This window comes from Biomphalaria glabrata, chromosome 5, assembly GCF_947242115.1.
Source record: "Biomphalaria glabrata chromosome 5, xgBioGlab47.1, whole genome shotgun sequence".
In the NCBI taxonomy this organism is placed as follows: domain Eukaryota; kingdom Metazoa; phylum Mollusca; class Gastropoda; family Planorbidae; genus Biomphalaria; species Biomphalaria glabrata.
The window spans coordinates 42,431,386-42,452,440 of record NC_074715.1 but is presented as its reverse complement, the minus strand read 5'-3'; the positions used below and the strand labels follow the sequence as shown (position 1 = coordinate 42,452,440).

Here is a 21,055-nt window from a genome sequence, read left to right as displayed (position 1 = left end):
TGAGCTAACAAAAAAAAAAAAATAAAAAAAAATAGGAAAAGCTTCTGCAGCAATGGCAAAACTTTCTGGGGAAAATGCCAAATTGACTACGACAACCAAAATCCTAGTCTACAATGCCTGTGTTCTGAGCTCTCTTCTTTACGGTAGTGAGAGCTGGCATGCGTCAAGAAAACATATTAAATAGCTTTTGCTTACGATGCCTGCGACGCATAATATGTCTCCAACCAGGACGTTTTGAAACTGGCCAATGCTCTTTTGACACAGAGAACACTATGCTGTCTCGTGCATGTCATATGAATGCTAGATGGAAGAATCACTAAAGACATCCTATATGCTGAGCTTGCGGAGGGAGTCAGACCCAAGGGCCGCCCAAGACTAACCTACAGAGATGTCTGCAAGCAAGACCAATGGCATCAAGAATTTGACCATCTACATTAATGGGAGGAGCTTCGCATGGTGGCAGGCGAAAGCAGCCAGAACCTGACGACAATCTTTCTTAAGACGAATCAAGTCCTCTATCAACGTCAGCACATTGGTATGATCAATGTTTTGGGTGGCATAATGGAGCTGCAGCGTGTGGTTTTAATCTCACTCTTGTAGCCTTCACTGACATAGATCTGGGACAGGTCGAGCCTTGACTTCAGTTGGAGTTACTGGTCCGTGTGGCCGAAATGGATTGTGCGTGCTTGAGGTGTGTTACTTCGTACGAGGCACGACATGGCCTAAATTGTGCCGATGTGCCTAAAATAAAAAACAAAACATACTTCGTACAATGACCAATGCATAAACTTATTATTCCCATGATTTGGACAGACTTTGAATATTAACTGTTTGTATTTGGTATTAAAAATTGTTATTATTCAAAGATCTTTGACCAGTAATTTACAGTTCGTTTATTTTGCAACTTGGTTTGCTGTTGTTCTTTAATTAACACACAGACATACACATGTGGGTAACCCGTTTCATTATATCATCCCCTAGCTAAACTCGTAAAACCCATGCTGACACCTAGCCCTTGTCTGGATCAGTTGGGGGAAGGTGTGAAAAAAGGGTTTTCTGTGTAAATGTTACCGCGATCGCTTTTAAATGTATTTTCAAAGGTTGAATTCGAATTCAATGTACAAGACTGTCCAGTGGGACTAATTCAACTTATACCACTACATGTCAAGTAATTTTTTTTCCTTGTTCTGTACCAAACACATTACTTAATTACCAATAGTTACTTAACTAATTTTTTTTTTACTGATTCTTGTTTTGTTAGGTAGAAGAGATAATTGTGCAAATTTCAACTTGACCCGAAATTGGGTGTCGGAGAAATAACGTGTACAAACTTTTTACCAAACAGATAGACAGACAGACTGAGTCAGCTGATATAAGCTTTGTAAAAACCGGCATTTTAATGTGATAAACCTTCGATAATAAGATGATAATGTTCACAAACTTTTAATATAATCCAGATGGGCAATTATATATAGATATATATGTTAACAATAATTGTTCAAAACTGCCTTTCGGTACATTCAATGAGCGTGTCGTCGAAGACGTTGAACTCCTTAATGTCTCGATTACAATGGTGCTTGCTGACGACCAAACAGAGACTGTACAAGCGATACATGGTTATCAAGTAACTTCTTCAAGCAAGAATTGTAACTTGTCAGCACGTCTATGTTACTCTTTTGTAACAGCATAGAAAAGGGGGGGGGTATATTTAAGTTTTTTTTTCGTCTTCTAAAGCATGTCTTCGGCAAGGTTTTTTCTTTGGGTCTCAAATCTTTGTACCGCGACAAGAACAACATCGCTTTTGGTCGGCTCCAATGGAGAGTAAGGCGAAATAGGCCTCTTCGTCTACCAAAGAAGATCTGTGTCTATATAGAAGTAAAAAATGCTACATTCTTCAATAATCGACTTTTCGTAGGTAAAAGACGGTAAGCAATACCAGCAAAAAGTTTTGTTACAAATTATATTAAACCGCGGCTCAAACCAATTGCTGACAAAATTACATCAGAAGACAAGGTCGAAACCCAACAGCACAAATCCTAAACACCAGGATACTCTTCGAGAAATACCTTCAACACCAACATAATCTTTTTCGTGTCTTTGTTCACTTCAAGAAAGCTTTTGACAGAGTAGGCCTATTGCACGTGGAACACTGGGCGACAATGGAAAGTACACTATAAATAAAGCAGACCAATAGTACAGTGTACTTCAACAACAACATTGGGAACTGGTTTAAAACCACATTTGGAGTGAAACAAGGCTGAATATTTTCACCAAATCTTTTCAATATCTGAATCGTAAGGATAATGTAAGATGCTCGCTAGGGCTACGAAGGATCTGTAGACATTAGAGGAAGAAGAATTACTTACTTACGACATATATGGTCTGGGAGGGTCAGAAGAAAAATTAACTGAATTGGTAATGCACATAGACTTCTGCAGCATATGGTATACAAATCAATGCAAAAAAAAAAGTATGACCAATAGCCAACAAAGGGGGCATCAGCATTAAAGGTGACAAGTGTCAATAATTTTAAATACCTCGGAGCTATTGTCTCAGATGAATGGACCAAAACTGAACTACTGGCCAGAATTGCACAATCCAGAGCAGCACTTGCAAAACTCAAAACAATCTGGAAAGACAAAGGCATAGCCCTAGACACTAAAATTAGACTGATGCGCTCCCTTGCCACGGCCACATTCGTATACGCTTGCGAATCTTGGACGCTGACTGCAGATCTTTAGAGGAGGATCCTAGAAATGGAATTGAGATGCTACATAAAGATCCTAGGTGTCACTTACAAAAACCGTATGGGGATTAGAAACAGGATTAATAAAGAAATGGGACCCCACGATGACCTGCTAACTACTGTCTACAAAACAAAAAAATGCAAATTTCAACTTTTTATTCAAAGAAATTCTATCCAAGGTAAAAGTCAGAGAAGAATTGAGAAAGACTGTTAACAGATCTTGTGTGGCACCCCATCGGTTCCACAGACTAGGAGATAGGTGAAATTTATATATTAATTTTGGTGTAATATTACAATCGTCTTGTATCCAAATAATTACCGGCATTACATTAATTTATACGATTATAGACTGCTAATAGTGTAGCTCTGGCATGGGGCTCTTTGCATCGGCACACTACTACCCCTATCCGCACAACCACTAGAGCTATAACATTAGGCCTATTACAGTGTTAAGTTCATTGCATAGTGCGCCATGGTGACTCTAGCTTTGCTTCATCTGATCAGAAAAAAATATCCAGATTAGAGATCACCATGCATGGGTGCAAGCGTCTAAAGATACTTGCAGGGCTAGTACCGGATTTAAATATGTGGAGGCCCCTACAATTTTTCTAAAGCTTTAACAAAGATCCACTTATGAATACTTATATCTAAAATCATGCTATATTTTAGATAGAAGAAATAGAGTTCTTGTATATTTAATTTCACTTTTCTTTTTAAAAATATTTAATTTATATTTTTTTAAGTCTGTGGAGGGTAAGGCCCTTGTTAGACGCTCTGTACATCCGGAGCTGTATTTATTTATTCATAGCAATGCAAGCATAATACAAGCGTACACTTTTTAATCAAATTTTGCCAGCCGTAAAAATGCTAAAAAAAAAAATTTGATTTGATCTGTCGTAATTCGGATACATCTTTTTTTGTGAAGGCCCCGCCACCTTCGTTAAATCCGCCTCTGCACAGGGCATTGCTCTTAGACTGCTTGGTAAGCATTGAAATGTTGTATTATTTTGTGTGCATTTTTCAGCACGTAGAATCCAATTCTAAGCTCTTTCGCTTAATAGCACAAAGTAATTTTATTATTTTGTTGACAATAGTGATCTTTAAAAGTGGGGTTCTTGAAGCTCCCAATCTAGATTAAACTCCCTCTTGTCATTTCCTTACGTTTTCTGTTGGTCCATTTTATCGCCACAAAATTATTGTCAGGATCTTTTTTTTTTCCTTCATTTTTTATCTTCTTATTGTTGTTACTTGAAGAAAGAAATTGGTATCTTTGGTATCAGTCTAAACAAAGTGCAGATTACTGTGTTTTAGTATGAAAATCCCTAAAGCTTCTGTTGCATGGCAACCATATTGGGCATTGGGCGGCAAGCTGTCTCCACAAAGATCTGTCACTGGCAATATCTGAAGACTCTTCCCACCTGGTGTCCACTGCTCTGAGGTCCTCCATGAAAGTGTGACGCCAAGTTATACGCAAGTGTATGCTATATGCAAATGTACCTACCATACCACCAATATGTTACAACGTCCCTGTTTGCGCTTTCCGCGTAATGGCCTCCACGTCACCGCAACCTTTGGCAAGCGTAATTCATTTTGTCACAACCGTACTAAGTGGTTGACTCCAAGTTCGGCATAGGATTTCCTTGTTTGAGACTTGAGACCCGATCTCTACAACTGACTTATTATTACAATGCAGTTTTAATTCAGAATAATAGGCTACAAATTGTAGATCTAGTAGCCTACAGTGTTTGGGTAGTTATTGGAACAAAAATACAGAATTGACACATAATCAAATCAAACTATCTAATTACTTAATTACTTACAAGAAGCAACTATTCTAATTGTCTTGAAAAATAACTATCGACCCATTGACCATCTGTAAGTCGAGAAAAGGAATTAGAAAATGAATTATTTAGTATAGCAAGTAAGGGAACATTCAGTTTTTCATTCAGTTAGTCTGAATCTATTCTATTAGCCACAATGGATTTATAGAAATGCGTTAGTGTTTATTATATTGATAGCGTATCTAATAGTAAGTAAAGTTCCCCTTTCAAACCTTGAGCCTATATGTGGCAGATGATGTAAAGGTCATCTGTTTCTGTGGCCCACGGTTAACTAATGTCAGGTACCCATTAGAGCTGGGTGGGCTCAGAGGCGCCATAAAAATCCCGAAAGTAAAAATCCCTGTCTTCACCAGGATTCGAAGCCGGAAGCCAAGAGCTTTATCACTCAGCCACCGCGCGTCCAATGGCATATTTAATTTGCAGTAATTATTCAATTAAATCACGCAATCAAATCTTCACTAAAGTTCAACGCGTGTGTGTGTTTACAAGTCTTACAAATTGCAAAGCTAACGCTGAACTTTCGGCAAGGAAAGAAGTAGAACGGATTTTCTTTTGGTCTCAAATGTGTATCCCGCGGCTTTTTAAGTGACCTTCAGGTGCCTCGTTGTGAAGCCGCCTGTAACCAGATGCTCTCTTCGAGTTAAAGTAAGTTGGTGCCTAAGCTGGTCTTTAAAGCGTTTCCGTGGGGCACCTGTGTTACGTCGACCACCTTTCAGCTCACGAAAAAAGACGTTTGCAAGGACATCATTATAGGACGTATTATCTACTAAGTACCATGAAGATTAGGAACCTACTAATGCAGATTCAAGCCATTGCAAGTTAGTCTAGTCGGACTGCCTAGGATTAATGATCAATGGTATGTTGGCCTATATGAGTACAACAGTCATTTCCTAATTTAATGAGCAATACCTTTTTAGTTTTTTTTTCTTATCTAGATTTCCTTTTATTCTTAGTGCTGTAAATTTTTAATGCTATCAGTGAAATTATCTAGTCTTTTAAAAAAATAAAATCGCCTGTTTATTTTCTCACGGCATTGTGTTGCTGTTGTTTTTTTCGTAGCATTTAGACTAATACTATAGAGAAATAGTAGTCTACTGTAGACCTCTATAAAATAAATAAAAATAACTTTAAAAAACAGAAATCCTAAGCCTAAACTTGGTGCAAAAATTTGTCAAGGTGAATACTAAATCAATTCAATTATCTGATTAAAACATCGCCTTATTAATTAAATTACTAGAATTCATCAAAGTTTTATAAACAATTTTCTATCTGGAATACATTTTTGTATTCTGTATAAGAATAACTCTTTTTGATTTTGAAACATAACGAAAATAATTTTAAACTAGCAGATTCTTGATGAAATTTATTATCGACTTATTAAAAAAAAAAGAAAATTATCCCCATAAACTTGATTTTTTATTCCTGCATAACTATTCGTTGATTACCGCTTAGTGAAGGCCTCGCACAGGATTCTAAACTATTTTTTTAAAAGAAGAAAATAATAGCGAAACTTGTGCCCAATGTTATTATTGGAGTTAACTTGGTTTAAAATAAATTGCATTATACTTTTATTTTTCCGCTTATTTTAGTTTCAAATTCGCTTCACCTCCAATTATCTTAGGTGGCCCTGCCATAACTTGATCAGGATATCATTTCGAAATTTGATGCTATAAAGTACTAACCATAGATCCAGGGCAGCCGGAAAAACTGTGCAAAATAAAAATTCTTTGAAACAAAATTTAATTATATTTTAGAGGTTTTTTTTTTAATTTGTATATAAATGCAGTAACGGTGCACTTGTAAATAATTGAAGTCTTAAAATTATTGCTAATCATTTAAATAATGTAATTATAGGCCGTAGTTTTCACGTGAAACATTTCTAATAAAACAACACATATATTAACTAATTCACTCTTATATAATGCATTATCGAATGAGACTAATAACTTATTGTTATAAATACTTTTAATTGAAAACCAAGAAGTTAAAACACATTCATTTACTTTCAGTGACGCAAACTTATTGTATGACTTGTGCGATTCTAAATTCAATGGTTCACTTGTTTCATGGTCGATTGATATCATCACTTGCATTGGTAGTCTTTCTTTTGATAGCGTTGATCTTATTTAATGTTTAAATTGAACGTCCGCCGCTTGACGCAAAGCTGATTCGTACAATAAACAAATTACTAAATTTGAGCAAGTTGAGGATAAATTATTTCTACAAAAATATTCCAGTACTTCGTCGGATTCATTTTAGTTTTTTTTTTAAAAATGATATTGCTCTTAATTCTTCATACAGTTCCTTTCCAATAGTCTGATTGGTTTTCTTAGGATCGATTAGTTTCGACTGACTGATTAGAATAGCCTACTGTTTCTGCACCTAGGCCTATATATTTGCCTAGAATTTAAAATGTTGCAGGGTCATTAACACTTTCATCATAATTCTCGTAATGACGTAATTAAAACATACTCTTTTCTTTTTCTTATCCTAGATATTAAAGTTTGCGGAAATTCTGTAGCAGCGTCTAGGCCTATTCTATAACAGAAGCCAGTACTCATTTCCAATACAATGTTAGCGAATTTTGATAATTTTGCCAAAATGTTCAATTTATAATTGGAGACAGAGACCAATACATATAGCTCTTGAACAATGTTGAAAAAAAAAAGATTTCCAAAGATATTTTTGCAGAATCATTTATAATCTCTATAATTAGACTGTGAGCTGAACACATTACAAAAAAAAAAACAAAAAAACGCCCAAGGATTTTAATCCATTTTCCCCCCTTTCACATTAGCGCCGTTTGAATTATTGCACTCTTCCCTAGTAGATGCGTTATTTCCAGTTTTTTACTTTGAAATGTTTCGATAATGAAGTCAAAAAGTCTTTCCTCAGTCGTATCAGTAACTTGGGGGGGGGGGGGTAGGAAAATATTTTTTGTATGTCTCTCTACGTGGGGTGCACAAGAAACAGAGTGAATAACAATATAGTGATTTGCTCTAGATAAAATAATAAGTTAATTTTTTTGTATTCAACCAATAATTATTAAAAAAAAAAAAAAAAAAGAGGGAACCTTGAAATAACCTTGGATTATATTTTTGGCCACCTGCGTGTAATGCACAAGGTGACAGATGAGTGCATTAAGAAACCAACAGCTTTCTGAGCAGGGGCTATAACTCTGACAAGGTGATGCAGCATGCGTAAGAGGACTACATTGGCTCAGTCTATGAATGAATCCATTTTTTTTTCTCAACAGTTACAATGTGTAAAATTATAACTATTTTCTTTAAATAACTTCACATTTATAGGAGCATTTCAGGCAGTTTAAAGCATATACAGGTACTAGCATAAAACCGATCTAGAATAGAAATTACTATATAGTACAATTTCAAATGCAGAAATGTCTAGTACAAGTATATATAAATCAATGATAAAACATGTGTATTAAATCAAGAACAAATAACAACAAACAAATTGTCGTAATGCACATTTTTAGTTAGTTTATTTTTTCTAAAAAAAAAAAAAAAAAGAGGGTTCAATGTAGAGGCATAGGTGAGAGGGGGAAAGGGGGCACCATGCCTCTGGTGCTACCTCCAGGGGGAGGGGCGCCCAAAAAAATATTGTTGATATTTCAGTTAGGTAATACATTCTAAGGTTATCTGTATCTGATTAGTATTCAATACCTTTTATTTGTAAGCATATATTTCTATGTGATGTTCATGGAAAAAAAAAAAGGGGGGGGGGCACTAATAAATTTTCTTGCCCGGTGCGCACATTTTACTCACTACACCTCTGGTTCAATGCAATTAATTTTTTCTTAATATCTTGTCTGGAATTATTTTTTTTTTGCTTTATTATTTCATTTCTATACCATTGAGAGTAACAGCATTTGAGGAAAAATAATGGAAGAACAAGGTGCTAGAACCATACAAAGAAGACTATTTTAAAATGGGTGTTACTTTCATTTTTAATTTCATAACTTTGATATTATTTTAGGTTATTTATGAAGATTTCTGCACATAAATATGTATACTGGATAATGATATAATGGATGTCCTCTCTTTTGAAGTAACAACTAATTTATACAATAAGATAATTACACACACACAAATATATATGTATATACTTGTTATATATTGGCTTTTGTAAAAAGAAATATCACAGTCCATGCAAGAGATATACTAATAAAAGATGTAAGGTTTCTGGAAGTGATGTTTTGGTTTTGTTGAAATTTCTCCATTACTTGTAAAAGAAAAAGTTACTGCACACTTTTAATGAACATCAGTGAACTTCAGCAAGGCGACCAATGACATCAAGAATTTGACCATCTACATTAATTGGAGGAGCTTCAGCACGGTGACAGGCCAAAGCAGCCAGAACCTGACGACAATCTCTCTCAAGACGAATCAAGCCCTCCACCAAAATCAGCACATTGGTATGATCAATATTTTGGACGGCATAATGGAGGTAGATCTGTTCAGCCAGCTTTCGTCGATAGAAGTCCCCTCTGTCACCGGGTAGACCTTGATCCTCATGATTACCCTGTTACAAGCAAATAAAACAGAATTACTTTTGCATAATTATATAAAAACATATTAAGACTACGCTGGCTCGCACTTATCATCTGCATGCCAGACAAAAGAATACCTAAAGATATACTATATGCCGAGCTTGTAAAGGGAGTCAGACCCATGGGCTGCCCAAGACTAACCTACAGAAGTATCCGCAAGCGAGACATGAGAACCACAGGTATCTACGAAAGTATGTGGTAGGAGATAGCCCAAGACTGGACAGCATGGAGACAGGCTGTGCATGCTAATACAAACCTCGTCAAAAGCAAAAGAAATGAGGCTGCCTTAGTCAAGAGAAAGAAAAAGATAACTGCTCTATCAGCTAGCCTTTAAACAGATGCATATACATGCATGAACTGTGGCAAACTCTGATGCTCCAGAATTAGCTTGATTAGTCACTCCAGATTCTGCCCCATCTCAAGATGAAACCAAAACCAGAAACTCATCTGAGCACACCCATTGTCTTCTGAGACAGAAGGAGCCATATATTAAGTTTATTCCTGAAAACTAAGCACTCGCTGATGTATTCTCAAGCAAACAAAATATATACAAGTATTGTACTGCATTTTCTGTATTTTGATTTTTTTTTTCTTAATGCAATTCTCAATAACCAGGCATCTACACAAACCCTGACACCTTCTGTTGACATTAAGCAGAATTATCAGAACTATTTATATATACACACATATATATATAGATGCTGCTCTATAGTATTCTAAATATTTGTTAACTAATTGCATTAATTAAACTTGATAAACTTTCTTTAGAACACAACATTCTGAAATGACATAATAAAGGAAATCATCAGAAAGGTCAAGTTCAAGGAGATCAAACTCCTCAACATGTAGGCTCAGCGCAAGGGAGGTAAGCAAACAAAAACTGTACTGGTGTAAAGAAAAAAAGTCCCATTACTTTTTAACTCTGTAAGCTAATCTAAAATAAAGTTGAAAGTTATCAAATCCACTTGACTATAGATACATAGTAGGAAGTATGGATGATGTTTGCTGTTTAAAAGAAAAATAAAAACCCAGGAGAATGAAATGCAGACAAGCATTACAAGAATGGCTATGAAAAATTTTAATCAAGAATAACAAATTTCAAACCTCAGAGAGATCACCATTTATCTAATTAAAGACAACAATTATCAAAGTGACTATATTATATGGACAGACACTGTTTCCTACATTATAATTACATAGAGTTGATATTTTGAGTTGTTGACTCATGGGCACATAGACTTGTAAAGACATTGGGAATGGAACTAAAAAGTAGCAAGAGATTCTATTAGAATCCATTTTTCTTTTCAGAAAGTACAATACTAACCGTCAAGTAGATAAGCACATCATTCATGCTTGCTAAACGATGATGCCTCGTAAGCATGCGAGTATTGTTCATCATGAGAATTATATTCTCTTGAGCTTTCAAAGCCATTCTGTGCATAGTTGACACGGGCATCATTCTGTCAGGAACAAAATCAAGGCATTCTTTTTGCTGCGGAGTACTGTTTTTTAACAGTTCATAACCAATATTCGTGGATCCCATTTTCCAGACTGAAGAGTGATTTTAATACCACTTCATTAAGTGCTAATTTTATCTGAAAAAAAAAAAAGAAATGAATGATATAACTAAGACTTATTGTAATAAACACAAGAGAGAATATCACTTATAACAATGATTAATATCTACATGTCACATGTGTAATAAACACAAGAGAGAATATCACTTATAATAATGATTAATATTTACACGTCACATGTGTAAGATTTCTACACATGTGCAGCATCAACACAAATTGAAGTAATTAAAATTATACCAGACCTACATACCATATATCTATTTATCATTTTGGATTCCAGGACAATAATAATCTTTATCTATACCTAGACATAGATTCAGGCTTATATTATACTTACAGCTTAAATCATTTTAATTAGATCTATATCATTATGATTTGATATATGTCATTATATCTATATACATTTTTATGTTTTAAAGACTTAAACTATAACTATAATATACTAAAATATAGCTGAGTCAAGTATAATGAAGTAGACCTTAAATATATGATTATAATGTATGGATGTAGCCAGTGTGGGGGGAATTCTGTAACTGTTTTTTTTTAATTTTGATTAATATAAGTGAGATTTTAATGTTAAAAAATTACTTGCCCCAGCACAGCCAAGAGAGGGGGTGAGTTTACCCTCCCCCCAATCCAGAGGTTTTTTTTATGTTAAAACCCCCCTCTACAATATAAAACTAAAGCAAACAAGTCAACAAGAGGAGTTCCCCCCCCCCCCCCCCCCCAGATTTTGAGGTTAAAACCCCTATCTTCAATATTAAACTTAAGTAAAAAGCAGTTGCCAAAATGCTATGAGCATAACCAATGGGGGTTTTGAGTTAAAATAAACCTCCAGATGAGATGGTTTTGAGTTTAAAACCCCCCTAACAGATGGTTTTGACGATAAAACTCCCCTTTTCGTTAAAAAACATCAAAATCAAAAGCTAACTTAGATCTAACTAAGGAAAGCTACAATTACTAAATTTCAGGAGCATACAAAAAGGGGTCTTTCATTTAGAGACATTACTTCTAAAAAGAAGATAATTTAGTCATTTAGATTAGATCTAATTATTCTTATAAATACGATACTATCATTAATCATAGTCATATATCATCATATGGAATATGATACATGTCATTATATCATAATCAATAAATCATAAATCATTGTCATACGGTCCTAGTCCTAGACTAGGTCCTACATACATGAGAAAGATGACTAATACAGTGTATAATACACACATATTGATATTAATATTAATAATATTATGATTATCAATAATCATTTATTATGATTATCTAGAACTAGATTTTACTAGATTAAGTTAGTTTTTTTTTTTTTTAGATTGAGTTAGTAGAAGTTAAAAAATAAATCTTAAATAGACTTTTTAAAAAAATATCTAGATCTACCTAGGCTACATTATTTTATAACATAAAACAGTAGACAAAACGTTGTAAATATTGTTACCAAGGATGTTTGCTGTTAGTAAATAAGGTGTATTAAAATTTTAAATTACTTTTACGAAAGAAAAACCATCTTTATATTTTATGCCAACAAAGCAGAATAGGTGATTTAAGCAATATTATCACTTTTATCTTACATTTACAAATTTAGAAATAATTTTAAAAAAAATTTGAACTATAATTAAAATTAAATATCTAGATGGGATTACACTAGAGAATCGAGATATAAAATTAATTATTCTGTTCTGTAATTTCACTCTTACTTTTTAAAAGAATATATATATCGATGGTCTCCCTTACACCATTGAATAAAAGGTATTTGGAGAAAGAGAAAAGCGGAAAAATAAAACTACAGAAATGTATTAAAAACCTGAGTTTGATACCTATTGCTAATTATCTGAACGGTTTAAATATACATTTTACAGTATGCCTAAAATGTATAATATATGAACAATAACAAGTTAATAACAACACATTTTCCCTATTATTTCTTTGTAAGTTCTTATCAAATAAATCAATGCACTTTATTATATTTTTACTTTAAAACCAATAATCTATACTAACTTTGACGCAAATTTTGTATGAGTAATGCCAGACTAGATGATATCTAACATATCTTATGTTCGATTTTTTTTAATCGTTATCACTGATCGTCTTTTTTAAATGACTTCTTGATCTTATGTGTATGTCATCTTAAAAAAAAGGATTTTTAATTTTAGAAATGAACGTTCTCCTCTACACAGGTAGTAGAGTTATTTACTGATTTAAAAAACAAACTTAGGATAAATTATTTCTGTAATTATATTCAAATTCTTCAAAGTTCAAGTTTTAAATACATTTCTTAGTTTAGTAGGCTACCAAGACAATTCGCCACAGCTTTTCATTGCAGCACATTTACATGTTTAGGATGTTCCCAAGACTTCAAAAATATTATATCCTAGTTCAAACCTCCCGCAGGTAAGACAACTATTTGAACGTGTGTCCTCTTGTTGGGACCACTCAACTAAAAAACAAACATATATAAACTATAACAGACACAAAATAAAGACGTGAGATTTATAACAAACGAATATTCACATTTCATAAGGACTTCAGGACAGAAGACTAAAAGTAAATTAGCAATAATACATGATAAATGAACCATAATTTACAAATACAAAAAACACAACCTAATAAAATACTCAGAAAGACACAAAGATAAAGGCACATTTCTTATTCCATATGCTAGGAAAAATTCGTACAAGTGCTCCTTCTTCTCAAGTGCTATTAGAACAAGGTTGATTGAGTCAGCCAGGACTTATTACCATGCATCACTAGACTAACACATTGATACACGTAGGACGTAATTATATTCTCTTTTGAAGTAACGTCTGCAATTAATAAGACAAGAACAGCGAGATGGCGGCGGACACTCTTTTAATTAGAGAGCACACCACCCGACCAAACAGCCATATATAAATATCCATTAATGTAATGTTGTTATGGTCGGTGCGCAGCGTAGTGTGCGGGATGGTGCAAACGGATGTTGATATTGGATGTAAGATAATTAAAAAAAAAAGAAAAACCGGACAAGGTTACAAAGACAGTTTGTGTGGAAACAGAAACTCCAAATCGGCACTCGAAGTGGTCCACTCAGAAAGGTAAAAAGGCAAGTATCAATATTTTCAGAAAGAACGTCAGAATTAAATTCTATCAAAGACAAATGACAGAGAAGAATGGAGAAAGAAGGTTGACAGATCTTGTGTGGTGCCCCAGCGGTCCAACAAACCAAAGGATAGGTGAATGTGGAGTTAAATGTGAACCTGGTTTGCTGTCTTAAAATGAATATCTAACTGATATCTAACTGATCTAATTGTTTTGTAAAGGGTCAATCGACTCTTATTCCAATCCTCAAAAAAAGAAAAAACATTTCCTTTAAAAAAATTTCCTTTAGTGTTCTATGTAACCCCTGTAAAGCTGCAGTTCACGCGATACTACTTGTCAGGATGTGACGTATCTGCATGGGAAGTGAAGACCAAAAGGAGTCAGGGTCGGCCTCGAATAATTAGAGGCCCTAGGCATATTAAATGAAATGAAAAAAAAACAATAAAATTAAACAGCGAAAAAATAAAATTTCAGAAATTTATTAAAACCCTACCGGTCTAGGCCTTTTTCTAAATAAAAAAATAACGAACATTCAAATATCGCAATTTCCATAGTAGAGACACAGTTAGACTAGAAAACTCAGAGTTGTGCTTCTTCAGTCTGAAATCTGATCCAAGTTTCGGATTAAAAAACAACAACAATTCTTTAACTTTGCAAGTCCCCCACCTTTTGGAGGCACTTATAGGTGGCTGCCTAGTTTGCCTAAGCATATAAGGTCGGCCTTTTAAGGTGTGGGCGTATTGTAAACGCCCCAAGTAGATATCCATGCACATAACATTGATCACATAGATTTATTTGTATTACGTCATTGTTTTTTGTTTTGCTTTGTGAAACCAACTTTCAGGATGTAATGTAATAAAACGAGAGCTTTAAAAATATCTACGCCTAATAAAATTTAACGTCTAAATTTATTGAATACTGTATTTTAAAGTCCACAACATTCTACATCATTTTTATTCTGTAGAAACAGAACCTCGGTAATCAATAATTATAGGCCTATAATGTCACAAAACAAGAAATATCATAGACGCAGGTGTTGTTTACGATATAGTGGTATGAGCTGTTGTGTATATTATTTCTCTTCATTTTTTCCTACTACCGACCCCCCCGCCCCCCAAAAAAAATGCATGTCATCGCAAAAAAAAAATAATATGTGGACTATTCAAGGCTTTATTTATTAGGTTTTCTCAAAATCTGTAAAAAACAAAACAAAACAAAAAATTATCTAAGGGGAAGAACTCCACATACATTTATAAGCATTATCTCTCAGTCCTGAAAATATTATTTTCCTTTTTCGATATTATAAAAAAATAATTAATTATTAATTTGTTCATTTTTTTTAGCGAATTATGTTTTGTTCAGAACATTAACTGCAAAGTTTCAAGTGATCTGTCATGCAAAAAGGAGGAAATAGGCCTACTCGATACTGTGAAGAGGTGAAAGCTGAGCTGGTGGAAGGAAAGTTGGCTGGACAATGAGAAAGAAAGGACTGGCCTCTTTCTTAATATTCCTCTAAGCCAGCTGTTGACTAGAGTGGAAGGATTTGATTACCTGAATCATCACAGCTGTTAGAAGTCAAGGAACAAGACAAGAAAGATAAAATAATCCACGATTTCACTAGAATCTTTCTTAAATCAATATTTTTTTTAGATCTAGACCATAGGTTAAAACTGTGGGGTGTGATGGCTGAGTGGTTAAGAACTTAGCTTCCAAACCTGGGGTCTTGGGTCCGAATCTTGGATTTTGAACTTCAGGATTTTTAGGGAGCCCCTGAGTCCACCCAACTCTAACGGGTACCTGACTTTAGTAAGGGAAAGTAAAGATGGTTGGTCTTTGTGTTGACCACATGACACCCTGCTCGTTATCCATTGGCCAAAGAAACTGTTGACCTTAACATCATCTGCCCTATAGATTGCAAGGTCTGAACTTTACTTTTTTTTATAGGTTAAAACTGCTGGCACATAACAAGAACAAGTTAAAAAGAAACAACATGATCATTACATCATAGTCATATTTATTGCAAATATTTTTTTTTTGTATAATAAATGTACAATACAAAAAAAAACATCCATTCAGTCTCATGACAAGCTTGAGTTTAGTCAGTCTTTACACCTTAATACATTGGTCATTAGGTGGCTTACCCAAAGTGATAGCCAAAGACTCCCCCTAAAGATGTCCACAGCAATTGTATAACAAAATAGGCCAGCCATTTAAAAATCACTTATATATTTAAACAATCATATTTGCAATCTTTCTTTTTTTTTTTGTTGTAATTACATATATCTTATTTTTAAAAAGTATTGTTTGTTATAGTATAAAATTTTTATTAATACTAACAGTTCATACCTACATAGCTTATTGAAACTAGTGTTCTACATAGAATGAACTGTTGTAAAAAAAAATAATAATATAAAAGAAAACAAGAAAAACCTTAAAAATACTTTAAAAAAAACCAACTCCTTTGTGCAACTTATACAGCGATTGTTTTTCTCTTAAAATTAATGAATGTTAGATTAGAAAACAACAGAGCATGTTCTTACCCCGTCCCCTCCCGAGAAAGAATCCTGGTTAAGCGAATGTATAAATCTAGTACACTTTATAATATTCCAATGATTTCAATTGTTATCAAGTTCATCTTGTTTTACTTTTTGTTTAAAAAAAAGCAATTATTTCCATGGATATTACTTTAGACTGTCCAAAACTTATAGTGTGAATAACTAAATTTTTAACTGATGTAATAAGCTTTAGATACAATGTATTTGAACCTAGTCTGGTTAAATAAAGGGAGCATATTTGTTTAATAATGTAATTGTGGGAATATATGTTACTAACTAAGATAAAAAAAAAATTTTTTTTCATCTTTGCGACCAAAAAAAAAAGCCTTAGACAGGACAGTGGAAAGTAGACTTTTGCTGGATTATAATTAAATTTCAACTGAAAATGACTATAGAAAATTAATTTTTCCACTAGTTCTCTCCCCTTAGCACACCATTTAATTACAAATATACATATTACAATACCAATGACAATGAGAGACATGGGATAAGAAGCTAGCACATAGTTCTGTGGACACACAAGGGGGGATAACTTAACACTATGTAAGCCCCAGTGTCAATAGTTCTTGTTTGGTTTTAAATATACAAAAGACATTTACATGAATTTTTAAAAATTATTATTGCGCTTAACCACATCCATGTTCAATGACAAAAAAAAAATCAACATTAAAATGACTCAACAAACAATGGCTGATACCAGATGTTATGTACTACAAATCAAACACAGAAATTCTCAACATTGTAACCAACGAGAGTCCATTCATTTATAATCGCACATGATCACCTACAAGCACCATATCTTGTTTTCAATTGCCAATGTCTGTCTTGTGATAAACAATATGGACTCTGTTATTGTTAAGAACAATGAAAAACATTTCTCAGATAAAAAATTGTTGCGGTTCTAGAGTCAATATACCCATGACACACCGAAGTCAGAATAATATCCTACTTTTTATATCCATTTTTTTTTACAGTTTGTACAAGCCTAAATCAGCCTCCTGCTCAGTTAACAAACAAACAAGATGTCAATATTTTTAGAAAGGTAAAATTGAATTGATAAAAATGGCTATAACTATTTTCTTAATGTCATGCTCTGAATATAAATATTACAAAGTGGTTATATGTATGATACATAGATTCTAGTTAAGTAGCAATACATGGTCTTATTAGTGATATAAAGAAGTAACAACATATTCAACTTGATGTGAAATTATTCTTATAACAGTATTTCTTATTCTAATTATAATTAATTATAGTATGGAAAAATGTTGGAATATCTTGGAATATCCAATTCCTTTGAATACTGGGAACTGAAAAATGGTCTAAATACTTGAAATAACAAAATAATTAAGTATTATACTATAATTATCCGTGTGCTAAGGGTTAAGGTTTCAAGATAAAAGTGTATGAAAAAAATTACTTTACATTAAACATTGTCCACTTTAATATTTAGACAATAAATGTCTCTTCATATAAGATAAACTGAACACGCTGGTATATAGTAAAGTATATTTTTTAAATATTTTTTTTAGCAAAACAAGTTTTTATGACTTCAATCATTTCAAGACTTTCTTCCAAAACCTATTTAATTGCTTCTAAAAAAAATCCTTTTAGCAAAAAAAAAGTTTCCAGGGCTAATTATTTATAATTCTCATTAATTAGTAGTTGTCCAATGACCAAGGTTTAACAAAATTAGTCAATATGAACCATTATCTCTGAATCTAAGATAATGGAAAGGAATGGGTTGAAATATAAATAAGATGGATGGGAACTCCAACAGCCTTAACAAAGAGTTATAAATATTAGATTCAGAAGGTGTTTCATTAATTTAAAAAAAAAAAAATCTTTCCAATGATTGTGTTTAATTTTCACAAAAACATTTTTTGTTACGAAAATAAATAAAAAATTTTATTAATAGCAAAGAGGGAGCTAATATTTAAGTAATGGAAGCAAAAGTTACCTTTAATACCAAACTAGAAGCACTGAAAACTAACTTCCTTTCTATTGTGTCACCTTGAGTCTAGATATAATTATTAAACATGAAGTCATATTTTATTCCATACTTTGGATATCTTGACTAGAGTCATACTTATAAAAATTTTGTTAGATTGTCAAAATATGATAAGAAATAATAATGGGTTAAACAAAAATAGAACAGCAACAGTATAGTAATGAAACAGTAATGAATATAACAATAAGGTCTAAAGTCGTTTTTTTTTTCAAATTAGACCAGCAACTAATGGCACTTAGATTTACTACCATCAGACTAATGCCAGTATGCACATATTTGTACCAAAGTTTATATAATGAGGGAGACACAAATAAATAGCTATGACAGTATCGCATCAATCGAACAGCAACATTATTTATTTAAAGCATTATTATCACAATGAAATATTTTATTAGAATCATAAACATATTTGACATCATAGAATCAAACACACTTTTTGTGTGTTAAAGTGCAAACAAAACAAAAAATGCAGCACCTAATGTAGCAATAATTGTAATTAATATGCACTAACAATGTCTTGAACATAAATAATCCAACATGCAGTGTCACAAACATTCAGTCTCATACATTCACCATCACCTAATAACTTCTCTTTCAGTTAGTTCCATCATCACGCACCATGAATATGTAAGCCCAAAACAAAAAAATAGTAATAAAACAACATTAAATTCAATGAGCAAATGCTGCAGACTGGACATCATGACATCATTCAGGGATAGAAGGCAAGGCAGTGGTCATTAGGAAAAATGGTATTACATCACATGAAATATGTTTATCTCATTCATGATTTCATAGTTTGGCTTTAAAACAAAAATATTTTTTTTTTAATTTAATTGAACTGTGAGAAAAAAAGTGAACTTTTTTTTGGTCAAAATAGTACTTTACATAAAAGAATGATAACATAAAAAAAAAAACCTTCAAGAACTCTATAGTAAAAACTTATGCTTTTTCTTCAATACAATTGTTCAGATTACAAGATATGCGCTACTTTGTACTTTTCTAATAGGGCCTATAATGTAATGCCAAAAACTATTGAAAAAAAAAGTAAAAAAAATACATTTCTGCTACCTAAATAAATATTAAAAAGCTATTTCAAAGCCTTTTTTTAGTTAGAAAAAAAGGTTAAAGGTTATTTTTCTTCTTCCAAAAAAAAAAGGAACTTTTTAAAAGAATAATCATAATGTAATAGTAAACATATAATTTATGGCCAAGACTACTGACATCAAATAATTAAATTTGACATGAACAATGGCAATATATATATATATATATATATATATATATATATATATATATATATATATATGTATATATATAATATTTATAGTATCAAACCAATGACTTGGTAATGGTAAACCATAAGAATTATTTAACACAGAAAAACATTTTCTTGTATATTGAGCTTCATTTTTATGGTCGGCCAATCAGAACAAAAACTCTGAGCTACAAGCTTCAAAAAACATCCTTTGATTCAATTGAAATTATCATGATTCCAATTATCCTAGATTAACACTTTTTATTTATGCCAATATTTTGCCAACATAGAGAAATTTAATGATTTAATGAAATGTTTTATTTTCAGCCAATTAAAAAGAATCAGATTTAGTTTTTACATCTTAAGGATATAAATAAAAAGATTTCTTAAAACAAAAATAAGTTTATATAATTTCAATAGCTGTAAATCTGTTTTTTCCCCCATCAACTACATAAAATAATCTTTAAATTATATCTCTTTGTAGAGCAATTTAAATGAATATATGGCTCATCTTGTATACAACATAAACAGCTTTAAATAAATTAGCTCCTTTTGTTTAAGACTATTTGCAGTTTTAATTCTATATTAAATACAGTTTTTATAGGCTGACAAAAATGTATTTACATTATTATTTAAATAATTTGAGTAGACTGACTGAAAAATCTGCCACAAAGACCCAGTTAATGAAGACCTCAATATTTAGGATATGCATAAATGAACGTACCATTTGGCAGATTGCGACTTAAAACAAAATCTGTAAATTATCTGTGTTAGAGATAGGGCATCTATAATAAACATTTTCAAAATAATTTTTTTTTGTTTTGGATGAGCATGGCCAGATTTTATTGAGAAAGTCTTGTAAAATAGATTTGACCAACAAAAATTTATCATCTAAGAATAAGTGAGCACAAGTGATTTAGGGCCAAGCCAACTAAGATTGCAAAGCTGATTGATTTCATACAACTGCTCTTGTTTTCTGAGTCTGCATTGATGATGCCAGTGGAAGGGTTCTCCAACTCTGAAGATGGATGACCAGAATTTTTAGCATTTGTATCATAGATACCTGTCTCTTTGGACTCTTGAGACTGGGCAGGACTGACAGGCGCTGTTCTTGTGGAAGATGCCGAACAGGTTTCTAAAAAAAAATTTTTTTGCAATGAATCTTTTTTTTTTTTAAATAATTTTAAAAATTACTTTTAATGCATGCATTGATAACTCTGTGAAAGCATTAAAGCTAGGAGGTGGAAAATATTATAAAGAAGTCTCTCCAAGTTTTGCCAAAATACATTTTATATCTTTATTGATAGCAAAATTAGCTTTACTTTCTCAAAATCATTACCCAAGAGTAAATGTGTCATAGCATGTCTTAACTACATAGCTATTACTTGAACTAATACAGTTATAAAAAAT

The 21,055-nt window shown here is 32.6% G+C and overlaps 2 protein-coding genes and 1 long non-coding RNA gene across 4 annotated transcripts in view; 1 reads left to right on the top strand and 2 right to left on the bottom strand.

Moving 5' to 3' along the window:
- Window positions 1-8,087: 8,087 nt before the first annotated feature.
- LOC106062902 (uncharacterized) lies at window positions 8,088-12,307 on the bottom strand. Of its 2 annotated transcripts, none has more exons than XM_013221219.2 (3): window positions 12,185-12,307; window positions 10,482-10,752; window positions 8,088-9,129 (listed from the first exon to the last, which is right to left on the bottom strand). In XM_013221219.2, exons 2-3 carry the CDS (start codon window positions 10,698-10,700, stop codon window positions 8,869-8,871), a joined length of 480 nt encoding a protein of 159 aa, XP_013076673.1. In that variant the 5' UTR covers window positions 10,701-10,752; window positions 12,185-12,307; the 3' UTR covers window positions 8,088-8,868. The 2 variants fall into 2 exon arrangements, with proteins under 2 accessions (XP_013076673.1, XP_013076672.1); XM_013221218.2 differs by having other exon boundaries at window positions 12,127-12,199.
- A 173-nt stretch (window positions 12,308-12,480) lies between these two features.
- LOC129926461 (uncharacterized) lies at window positions 12,481-19,124 on the top strand. The gene is made up of 4 exons (XR_008778131.1): window positions 12,481-12,674; window positions 13,026-13,137; window positions 17,354-17,421; window positions 18,989-19,124. It is a non-coding gene; the product is annotated as an uncharacterized LOC129926461 (long non-coding RNA).
- Window positions 15,822-21,055, bottom strand: part of LOC106062903 (uncharacterized) — a 327,773-nt gene continuing 322,539 nt past the window's right edge. Inside the window, exon 16 of the mRNA XM_056030660.1 lies at window positions 15,822-20,780. Within this exon, the coding sequence (XP_055886635.1) occupies window positions 20,533-20,780 (248 nt within the window). The 3' untranslated portion in view covers window positions 15,822-20,532. The remainder of the gene's footprint in view (window positions 20,781-21,055) is intronic.